This window comes from Elgaria multicarinata, chromosome 1, assembly GCF_023053635.1.
Source record: "Elgaria multicarinata webbii isolate HBS135686 ecotype San Diego chromosome 1, rElgMul1.1.pri, whole genome shotgun sequence".
NCBI lineage: Eukaryota > Metazoa > Chordata > Lepidosauria > Squamata > Anguidae > Elgaria > Elgaria multicarinata.
In genome coordinates, this window is record NC_086171.1 from 23190884 (window position 1) to 23201909 (window position 11026).

Below are 11026 nucleotides of genomic sequence, written 5' to 3' on the forward strand. Positions count from 1 at the left end.
ATACTGGCCTTCCAGTTAAGTATTTTTATTTTTTAAAAAACTTTAAAAGTTTTTAAAATTAGGAGCAGGGTGCATAGCAGCCATCAAGGGAAGTGCTCATGGGCACAATGGCACCCGCAGGCACCAAACTAGAGACCCCAGTACTACGGATACAACCATATGCAGACAGGAGAAAACACACTGAATACAATGAGGCTTAATTCCAAGTAAATATTTATAGAATTGCACAGTAAGCCAATATAAGCAGTCTATTAAAAGACAACAACCCCAGTTTAAAAAAAAATTGTAAGCTGTACAAATGCAATATACTCTTATTGGAAAGCACTACTACAAGGGAAATACAATAAGGAGGAATTCAATATTCTGATGTCAACAGTACTATTAGATTAGTCAAATGTGGTTTTTTTCAAATAGAACCCAATGTTAATATAGAAGAAAGCCTATTAGAGATACTTCTGTCTACACAAGCATTTTACACCAATTGAGGAAATGGAAATTAAAGTGTTAAATGAGGTCTTATTTCTCCAAACATACACATTTATTTTACCTGTTTTCATAAATCCTGGATGTTCAGCAATGTTTGAGCTATTCAACAGCTTCACTGCTTTCCGATAATTGCCTCTTAAATACTCAAAGTTGCTTTTTAGAAAGAGAGAAGGCGCAGACTGTGAAGAGTACAAAAGCCATAGTTACTCATACTTTGAAAGAGATAATTAAGTATCTACATAGGAAAAGTAGAAGGTGCAGAAGTGACTGCACATCCCACAACCAGAAAGCCATTCACTATCTTCAAGGAGTCCCATAGTGGCTTGAAGGATTGCTGACACAGCAGTGAGCCATACACAGAATATCAAAGGAAAACCCCTAATTCAAAAGGAATTCAGAGCTGTAGGGAAGAAGCTGAGCTGGAAATAATGGAAAAATTGGGAGGGAAGGTATTTGGGGTACTGGCCCTTTTTTAGGGATGCTCATCAGAGGGGAGCTTTTGGAACTGTTCGTAGTCCACTGCCAAAACCCTACAGTGTACAAGTTCTTCTAATGTTTAATTGAAACATTATGTAAGAATAGAGTCTACAAAGTCAATTCACACTTAGTAAGCTACCTTAACGTACCAAGTCCTACAGCAGATTTATAGCCTAGATTAATATGAACAATAGCATAACAATTCAAAATCAGGATTGGTGTCAAGGAGAGCGCCTCATTTTATAGGAAAGAAGACCTAACCATATCCATTTTCTCTTAAATCCTAAAATGAGATAAATCTTTTGTTTCAGATTCTTTCCTCAACATCATGATCTGCCCATCAAATACTATAATGAAACGAGCAGTTTAGAGTCATTTAGAAACACAAATCTGACTATTATGACAGCTGTCATGGGTACTTACATTTCCAGCAGTATTCATAACAGATTTGATCTCCCTCTTGCATGCTTTTAGAGACTTCATCTGAATATAGGCTCTCACCTTATACTGTTAATAAGTAATAAGTAATTTTATTATTACTAAACTAAAACTATCATAGTCTTTCAAAAATTACACTGCTTTGGGAAGCATATGATACAATACAGTGGGACATAAATGAATACTACGATTTACCCCACAAAAAGTTTTAAACACATGCATTACCAATGGAATATGTAAAATCAAATTAGAATGTTTGAAGAACAGATTTCAAAGAGTATATCCTAAACAATGCTAGTAATTACAGTTAGTAGTGCACTAGCACATTAAGGGCCATCTAAGAATCCATACCATTTCTTAAAGTGCAATCCCATACATGTCTACTCAGAAGTGTCACCGAGTTTAATAGGATTTACTCTCAGATAAGTGTGTATAGGATTACAGCGTTTTAATCTTTTTCCAGAATAGAGAAGTGCAGAGCAAAAGATTTAAAATTATGCTTACAAAATATGAACATTTGTAATATTAAAGTCAAGAAGTAGTTCACACATCTAAGGTAGCTGCATATTTTATCCATGCAATACCTTCAGTGAACAGGATAAGGTAAAGAAACACTGTTGTGAACTGAGCTATACATGGATACAGTTAAGTGGTGAGCAGCCATTTCTACAATCACAGCAAATGGAAAGAGCACAGCCATAATTGCCGAAATCGTGACTGGCTGCTGCAAACTGCATATATATACACACCCCAGTCTACACCAACACCACTCCTGCAGTACTTACACAGGAAGGACTATGAAGAGAAAATGAACACTTAGGTGATACATATTACCTAGCTCTGGTGCAATTTTAAAATGCATGTAGTGTCTTCTCAAATTTATTTATTTATTTATTTATATTTATTTATTTATTTAATTTATGTACCGCCCCATAGCTGAAGCTCTAAATATATATGACATTAAATATATGCAGGTAAGAGGAATCGATGAGCAGAACCCTAGATTTAGTCTTACCTGATGTATTTTAGACTTAGCAGCTTCTGTCAGTGTTCCACTTTCAGCTTTGTGATTGGAAGTGTCCTTACTAGTGTTATTACCTGTCTGATCACAAATTGAGAGGTGAAACAATTGTCAATTTTTGAAACCAATGAGTATTTGTTACATAAAATAGACTCTATAGCTCCCAAAACATCTTCTCATGCAGTAGTATTTTTCAACTGTAATCATGTTACAGAAGCATTGTGAAAGAAACAGTTGCTTCTTGCTTGATAGCAAACACTTAACAGATAGGCCCATGAAATGGGCACTATCACCTTCAAACCCAACATATTCTGGCACATTTCACATGCCACAGTGGCAAATCATGAATTAACCCATGATTTGCAGGGATGTGCACTGTGTTTCCAGCTTGCATAAAAAAACCTACAATAACCCCATTAGCGTTACGTCCAAATCCAGTCACTTTGGGTTGTTTAGGAGTTAAACAACCCAGAGTTAATCTATGATTTATTAGGTTAACTCTGGATTGTTTAATCCATAAATGACCCAGAACACCTGGGTTCAGATGTCACCTACGAATTGGGGCATTTATAGGTTGTTTATGCAAACTGGGAACAGCTCGCAGGCAGCATACATCCCAGCAAACTGGTTAATTAGTTAACCCACAATTTGCACAGTGATGTGTGAACTGTCCCCCATGTTAAAAATGCAAAGTCAGCTGTTAGGCTGCCACCAGAAAGCAGACAGTTTGGCTACAAGAAGGACGGGATTTCTATACCATTCAAAATTAGTTTCTTTCCTTATGTAACCAGTTCCAATCCAAACTACATTAAAATCTCATCATAGTTTTACATGGATGCTGAATGTTAAGCTTGACAAAACTTGAATTATTACATTTTTACTGTGTTCTCCCAGACCCACCTCATTTTTCCCATTTTTGTTGTTGCCACCTTGCAAAATCATTTTCTCCAGTACAGCAAGCAGATGCAAGGCTTTCTCAGCTTGGCAAGTCAGCAGATATAAGTCTACAAGCAGAAAGCACACTGCCTGGGCAAACCTTTCCTCTAGAAAATAAAAGAGTAAACATTTGGTGTTTCCATCTGAAAGGGTTCAATATATGGAATATAAAACCATTTCCAGCAGATGCTAATGCTCTGTTACAAATACAGATCATATTTTCGAAACCAAACTCACTCATACATTTCTTTTCAGGTTTAAATATTGACCCTGCAATGCATCCAATGCAATTGGCCAGAACTCATACAAGTGCATATAATTTATACATTAGGTTCTGTAAACTTCTCTTTATATGCCCAAGTTCAAAAGCTGAAGACAAACAGCTGTGAATCCAACTGTTTATCTCCTGTGATTATGCCATCTTTACATGCATCTGAGAAAAAGCTACTCATAACTCTTCTGTATGTGATTGAACAATTTGCCTTGACTAAGTACACTTTTATACAGTTCTACTTGAAATGCATTTCTTAATTCTAATTATATCAAGCACACATATAACTGTATCAAGCAACATTTCCCCGCAATGAGAATAGTACCAGGAGTCTTTTGCTCCTCTATAAACCTACCAAAAGGTTCAATGAATTGGTAAAGCTTCTCTCCTACTATTATTGCTTCAGTATACTGCCGCAAATGATACAAAATAACAGCTTGATTGTAGTACAGCATACTGTTTTCAACGTCATCTAAGCCATCCATTTCCTCAACAGCTGAATGAACCTGTTAGGGTGGGGCGGGGAATGACACAAACAGTCCTATTTAACTCATTTCTACACTGAAGATCACCAACATGAAAACAGAGTTTAGTTACAAGTCTAAGAAAACATGACTTGCTACTAAGGCTTCCTAAAGCATCCAAGAATGTACCAATACAAGAAGATAATTACTGCAGTTGTTATTTTGGTTTTTAGTACCGTATTTCTTCAATTGTAAGACGCACACTAATTTCAGTACCACCAACAGAAAAAAGCTTTGATTCTAAGAAATAATAAACGCACCCGCGATTCTAAGATGCACCCCGTTTTTAGAGATGTTTATATGGGGAAAAAAGTGCGTCTTAGAATCGAAGAAATACGATAATTGTAAAATAGCATACACTATACAAGTAAACAGCAAGGAAGCTCTAACGGAGTGAATTCATATGACCATATTTTTCACATAAGTATTGCAATTATGTAGCAGAAATATAAGGCCATTACATTATTGCATAGTACTCAGTAGTGACCATTGTTTTTTCTGGTCTCCCCTCCTCCCCGCACTTGTTTAAAAAACCTCAAACAAATGTAACAAATTATTGTTTGTCCATTCTAACTATTCACCTTAAAGCTCAGGTTAGCAACGGGTTTTGCTGAAGGGCCCCTTTGGAAGAAGTGAGGAAGGTGCATCAAACCATCCATATGCAAGTCCCGCAGAACCGCCTGCCTAGCTGTTTTTGGTCTTAAAAGCACAACTGCAGAAGAAAACATCACACAACTCTATACAATGACCTTAAGATTCCCTTCCCTTCTGGAAATGATCATTTCTGTAAGATTACAGGTGCTGAGAAACATCTGTGCATATTACAAAGCACTCTTAACTAGAAAGAGGGGAAAAGCTACTGGGGAAAAAATCTACCCAACAAGCAAACAAACAAAACAATACCTGGTTTTTCAGCTGGTTAAGTGTTTGCTTCAAATTATCTGTTGTTGTCTGATTACTTTTACAGAACTCTGCTACTGCCACATTCAAGACTATTTTATAATCATCCTTGTTTATTTCTTGCAAGCAGCTAAGGTGTTGCAGACAAGCATCATAGTTTCCAGCCTGTAAGTATCAGTTAAAAATAAAAGGGTTGAGTCGAAACATTTTAAAATCAAAAAGTAATGCCAAAGAATGTGCTACTAATTTAGCAAATACACCAGACGGGAGTCTGATGCCACATTTTCCAATCTGGAACAAGCCATGTTTGCATCTCTCTTCCCTTTAACATATTATGCTTAATATTATGTTTTTTGGCTTGTTAAATGACTGCATGCCATGAAATCAGAACCAACACTGGCCCAAGTTCAGACTGATCCAATAAACCAAGATGAATCAGCCTGGAACAACTTTTATCTCTGTGCTCACCCATATCACCTCACTCATCCTCCTTCACTTCAATAAAGCTATCTTGGGGCACAATCCTATGCATGTTTAGACACAAAAAGAGTCCTACAACTCGCAGCATTTACCAGCCAGACAGGAAGTGTTCCATTAAGCCAAACACATGAAGGGAGGAGAGAAAATGCACAGCTTGTTCTGGATCCTCCAAACCATAAGAGCCAGCGTGGTGTGGGAATTGGACTAGAGAGACCCAAGTTCAAATCCATGAAGTTCACTAAGTGACTTTGGGCCAGTGACTATCTCTCAGCCTATCCTACCACACAAGGTTGTTGCAATGACAAAATGGGGGGGGGGAGGAAAGCTATGTACGCTACCTTAAGAAGCAGTGCCCATAGCAGCTCCATACTTTTGTTTGCTATAAAAAACACTGTGCCATCTGTGGGGATGAGCAAGCAAATCTGACGATTTTGGTTTTGCTCCTTTTTCTAACCTTAAGTTCAGCTTTGACAATGTTTCCAAACTCAAATCAGGATTTGAGTTTAAAAAAAAAAAAGCTTAAACAAACATTTGCATGGATTTTTGTATGCAATTTTGTCTAATTTACACATATTTTGCAAGCAAATTTTCTAATATAATGCATTTTAATGTTATTTTTTACTTGCATTATGTATTTTCATGTGCACTTTTCACCTGTATACACATTGTTGCATGCATATTTTGACTGGAAAACTCCATTGCAAAATTCAGCCAAGTACAAATTTTGAAGGATAAATGAGTTTCAATTCATGCATTGGTTTGAAAGTGCAAAATTAGATTAAAATACAAACCAAATAAATTTCTCCCCCATCCCTAACCTCCAGTAATCTTAGATACCACAAAGTATTTAATGGACATATATTTAATGGACATATATGGAAGCTCGTAGTCTTGGCTTTATATTTGATTCCTCGCTCTCCTTTATTCCTCATATTGAGACAGTAGCTAAATCCTGTCGTTTTTTCCTGTATAATATTGCCAAGATTCGATCATTTTTGTCTGTCTCTTCTGCCAAGACTCTTGTTCATGCATTGGTTATTTCTCAGTTGGACTACTGCAACCTTCTTCTCACTGGCCTTCCTTCTTCTCACATCAGTCTGTTGGTTTCTGTTCACCACTCTGCTGCTAAGATCATCTTTTTGGCTCGCCGCTCTGACCATGTAACTCCACTTCTGAAATCTCTTCATTGGCTTCCAATTCACTTCAGAATCCAATATAAACTTCTCCTGTTGACCTACAAAGCTTTTCACTGTCTTCCTATCTCTCCTCTCTCATCTCACACTATTGCCCTGCTCGTGCTCTTCGCTCCTCTGATGCCATGTTTCTTGCCTGCCCAAGGGTCTCTACTTCCCTTGTTCGGCTTCATCCATTTTCTTCTGCTGCCCCTTATGCCTGGAACGCTCTTCCAGAACATTTGAGAACTACAAGTTCAACCACAGCTTTTAAAGCTCAGCTAAAAACTTTTCTTTTTCCTAAAGCTTTTAAAACTTGATTTTGTTCTGACTTTATACTGTTACTTTTACCCTACCCAGTGCCTGTTTACCCTACCCTGTGCCTGTTTGCATTCTCTTCCCCTCCTTATTGTTTTATTATGATTTTATTAGAATGTAAGCCTATGCGGCAGGGTCTTGCTATTTACTGTTTTACTCTGTACAGCACCATGTACATTGATGGTGCTATATAAATTAATAATAATAATAATAATAATAATAATAATAATAATAATAATAATAATTTTAAACCACTGTACATGCCATAGCGTATCCTGTTCCAGCCATGTTTAGTTCCTGAGCTGCAGAAAACCAATATAACATCAGCGCACCTGCAGCAACTGTGTGTTCCCAAATATGGAGCCACCCTCAGGGGATAACTGGATATGAAAGTAGTGGAATTGTGATTTTTAACATTGCTCATCACTAAAGTGGACCTGGCAATTTCATGAGAAAAAGGGAGGACGGGAAGTATGGAATCCTTCCTCCACTTGCACAAATTCATAACATATGCAACAAATTCATTGTAAGTTATTATCTAGTGAAATTAAAAACATTATTATGGTATACCTACACTTCAATTTAGGTCTTTAGCTTAAAATAGGCTTGAGAATCTCTTACTATGCATGCAACTTTCATTGAGCTAATACACTAAAAATTATTTGTATCTTAAGAACTAACTTACCATAAAAGCCTGCAGTGCATTGTTTGATAGCTCCTTTTCTTGATCAGTGATTCCAGAAGAGGTACCTGCTCCTTCATGTTTCTCTGTTCCTTGATCTGTAAGACAAGTTATGCATTAGAAGCAATAGTTAACTTTGATCATATTTTCAAACTATTCTAAGAAAAAGTTTCATTCATATTGAATTCCTCTTGCTCATACACTTATGACATTAAGAGCTGTAGACGGAACAAATAATTCAAGGAACAACTGAAAAGTCTGATTTACCAGAGTAGTTTGCTTGGCATCTTAGAGCCGCAAGACAATTCGATTTAATCCTTAAAAATCAGGTGCAAATCTTAGGAGTGCTCCTGAATCTAGTACTGCTCATTCAGTGGCAGGTGGCAGCTGCAGCCAGGAATGCTTTTGTCCAACTTAGACTGTACTTTTAAAGGCCATTCTGGCATTTGTTACACATGTCTTGGTTAAATCTAGATTACTAAATACAAGAAGCGCTCTGCTAGATGAGACCAAAGGCCTATCTAGTCCAGCGTTTTGATCCCACAATGACCAATCTGATATCTCTGGGAAGTCCACAAACAGGACATAAGCAAAACAGCACCCTCTATGTTGCCCCCCAACACACACATTTTGCTTTGTTTCCTATTATTATTATTATTATTATTATTATTATTATTATACCATCAATGTACATAGTGCTGTACATAGTAAAAGAATAAAACAGCAACACCCTGCCACATAGGCTTACATTCTAATAAAACCATAATAAAACAATACAAAAGGGAAGATAATGCACCAAATAGGCACAGGGGGCAATAAAACTAACAGTGTGAAAGTAAGAACAAAGTCAAGTTCTACTCAGATGAAGAATTCTGGAAAACTTGCATGCTATTTTATGACCTCTGAGTTGGCCAAATAAAGGAATTGGCCCAATATGGTTAAAGAGTGTGAAAATATGTAGTCTAAGTGGACCCAAAAAATAACACCCAGAGAAAATGCTTTGGGTTTAGTGATTTATTCACTACAGAATTCACAGGGACAACCGTACACAGAGAAGAGGAGAAACAATAAAGAAAACAGGGCTTCTGTACAGTTATTGGTTCTGTATGGTGAGAAGGTGATGACAGGTGAAATTTATCATGGCATAATAATCCTGAAATTGGAAGACCGCCTCTGCCAGACAGAGCTCTTTGGTATACTGGAGAATCCTGTTTTCTATTGCATTTGGACACTATATTGGCAATGTCCTCAAGGGTCAATGACCACACAACCCATCACATTATCATGTAGGATCAACAGGCACATTCTCGATTCTGTGAGAACTACATCACATAAGAAGTAGTCTGAGTGACCACTTCCTTCTGCCTCTTAAATCATGGTGCCCAAGGTAGGCTGCCATCTATGAGGAAGCCACACTGCAGTGGAGATCTGCAGAGACTCTCACAGCATAACCTAAAAAACACATAATCCAGCAACCGAGCTCAAGCCAAAGCACTTCTGGGCTCAGTCATTGCCTGGATAGGAAACAGCTTGGGAACCCTCAGGTATGCCACTTAGGCCATGGCTAGACCAGGCCTAGATCCCAGGATCGTCCCTGTGCATCCAAATGACACACAGGGGATCCCGGGAGCAGGCAGGGACGACCCCTCCATTTTCCTGGGATAATCCTTAGGTCTAGCTAAGGCCTCTATTTCCATGATGGGGAAAAGGCGGGATATAAAAACTAGCAAATGCATACATTTAAAATCCTGCCTCGAGAGCAAGACTGCCCTGCTTCACAAGGCGGCGGAATTTTCCTTCAGAGCGGGCAATGCTGTGGGGGTGCTGGCTTGGAACCGTCTGCAGAGTGCTGCCAGGTTTGGAATTCTTCTCCAAGCCTCAAGGTCCGCATTTTTATTTATTTTGCTCAAGACTCTCCTATGGCGGGAGAAGCCTTGGAATTGCAACTCTAGCCTCCTTTTACTCTCAAGCAGCAGCAACCACTCCATTTCGCACTCGGCGTAGCTTTAAAGGGTTGCGGGGTCCCCGTCTCTGCTCTCTTCTCCCCACCCCCCCATATTTCCCGGCTCTCCTTCAATCATCATCATCACCACGACTCAGAGAATTCTTGGCGACCTGCCCGCCAAGGAGGCACCCGGGCGGCCCTAAGCAATGTGCAGGGATACATAGGAAGGCATCCTGCATACAATGGAGAACCGAGCCGCGGTATCCTTCCGCCGCGACCACCAAAGAGGGCTATTCCCCGCCCCCGCCCCCTCGCGGAGGGAGAACAAGTAGACCCGCGAACAACTGCGTGCCTCTGGCAGACAGCGCCCCTTTGTCCTCACCTCCGCCTTTGTCTGCGGCCATGGATGTCGCCGGAAGTTCTCGCGGGCGCGCGACAGAGTTATATTTTAAAACCTCTCCAGGTGGCACGTCCTCGGACGTCTCCGCAACGGCCCCGCCTCAGAAGCGCCGGCCGGAGGAAGACCGGAGGGCAGTAAAACACGACTAATTTCGCCCCCTCAGCTTTTGATGGAGCCCCGTCCTTTGCTTCCGGGTTGGGTTCAGAGGAAGAGGGTGCCCCTCTAGGCCGAGGACGTCCTCTCACTGGCTGCAGCGTGATGATGTCGCGCGCGCAGCCCCCGCAGTGGGAAGAGCCAGCCTCTTTCAAAGCGTAAGTGAGCGGGAGCGCTGCGAAGGGGGAGGGACGGCGCGTCGCCTGGCTGGGCGGAGTCCCGGATGTAACAGCAGGTGTGCAAGAAGTGATGCCGCTGTCATGCATGAAGCGGGGTTGTCTCCGTCGTCATGGTTTAATTCGAGCTGGACTTTAGGTCTCTGGCCATCATCATCATCATTATATGCCAAGGCTCAACCCTAAAATACAGGAGGTAAACAATGAATGCGAGTTTATGTGGGTAATTTTGCACGCTGGACTTAATGGTCTTATTGGAGTTTCCCTTTAGATGGTTAAAAAGGTTCAATCCTATGCATGTTTTGACAGAAAAAAAGCCTACAACTCATAGCATGCTGGCCGGGGCATGCTGGGGGCTGTAGGTCTTTTTTTCTTGGGAAACATACAACTAACATTTCTATTCTCTTCACTCACACACACCACCAATCCATGCTTTACAATTGCTTCTACATTCCTGACATGTTTAAAACCTTCCACCCAAAAAACCTGTTTTCCAACCATGACAGACATATAGCATATCCACTTCTGCATTGTAAATTCACTCAAATCATACTTTGGAACAAGAGCATCTAAAACCATGTGCATGCCTGGTTGGCTTCTCTCTGGCAATAATGTTTTTAAAATAAGAAAGAAAGGATGCTGTATGA

At 39.8% G+C, this 11026-nt stretch overlaps 1 protein-coding gene across 3 annotated transcripts in view; it reads right to left on the reverse strand.

The window, feature by feature from the left end:
• Positions 1-10224, reverse strand: part of CNOT10 (CCR4-NOT transcription complex subunit 10) — a 28400-nt gene extending 18176 nt beyond the window's left edge. For all 3 annotated transcript variants that reach the window (XM_063124904.1, XM_063124913.1, XM_063124895.1), the window contains exons 1-8: positions 10033-10224; positions 7709-7803; positions 5057-5218; positions 3985-4135; positions 3323-3465; positions 2417-2503; positions 1387-1470; positions 548-665 (exon numbers count right to left, since the gene is read on the reverse strand). In XM_063124904.1, coding sequence (XP_062980974.1) covers positions 548-665; positions 1387-1470; positions 2417-2503; positions 3323-3465; positions 3985-4135; positions 5057-5218; positions 7709-7803; positions 10033-10054 — 862 coding nt within the window. In that variant the 5' untranslated portion in view covers positions 10055-10224. The remainder of the gene's footprint in view (positions 1-547; positions 666-1386; positions 1471-2416; positions 2504-3322; positions 3466-3984; positions 4136-5056; positions 5219-7708; positions 7804-10032) is intronic.
• Positions 10225-11026: the final 802 nt, after the last annotated feature.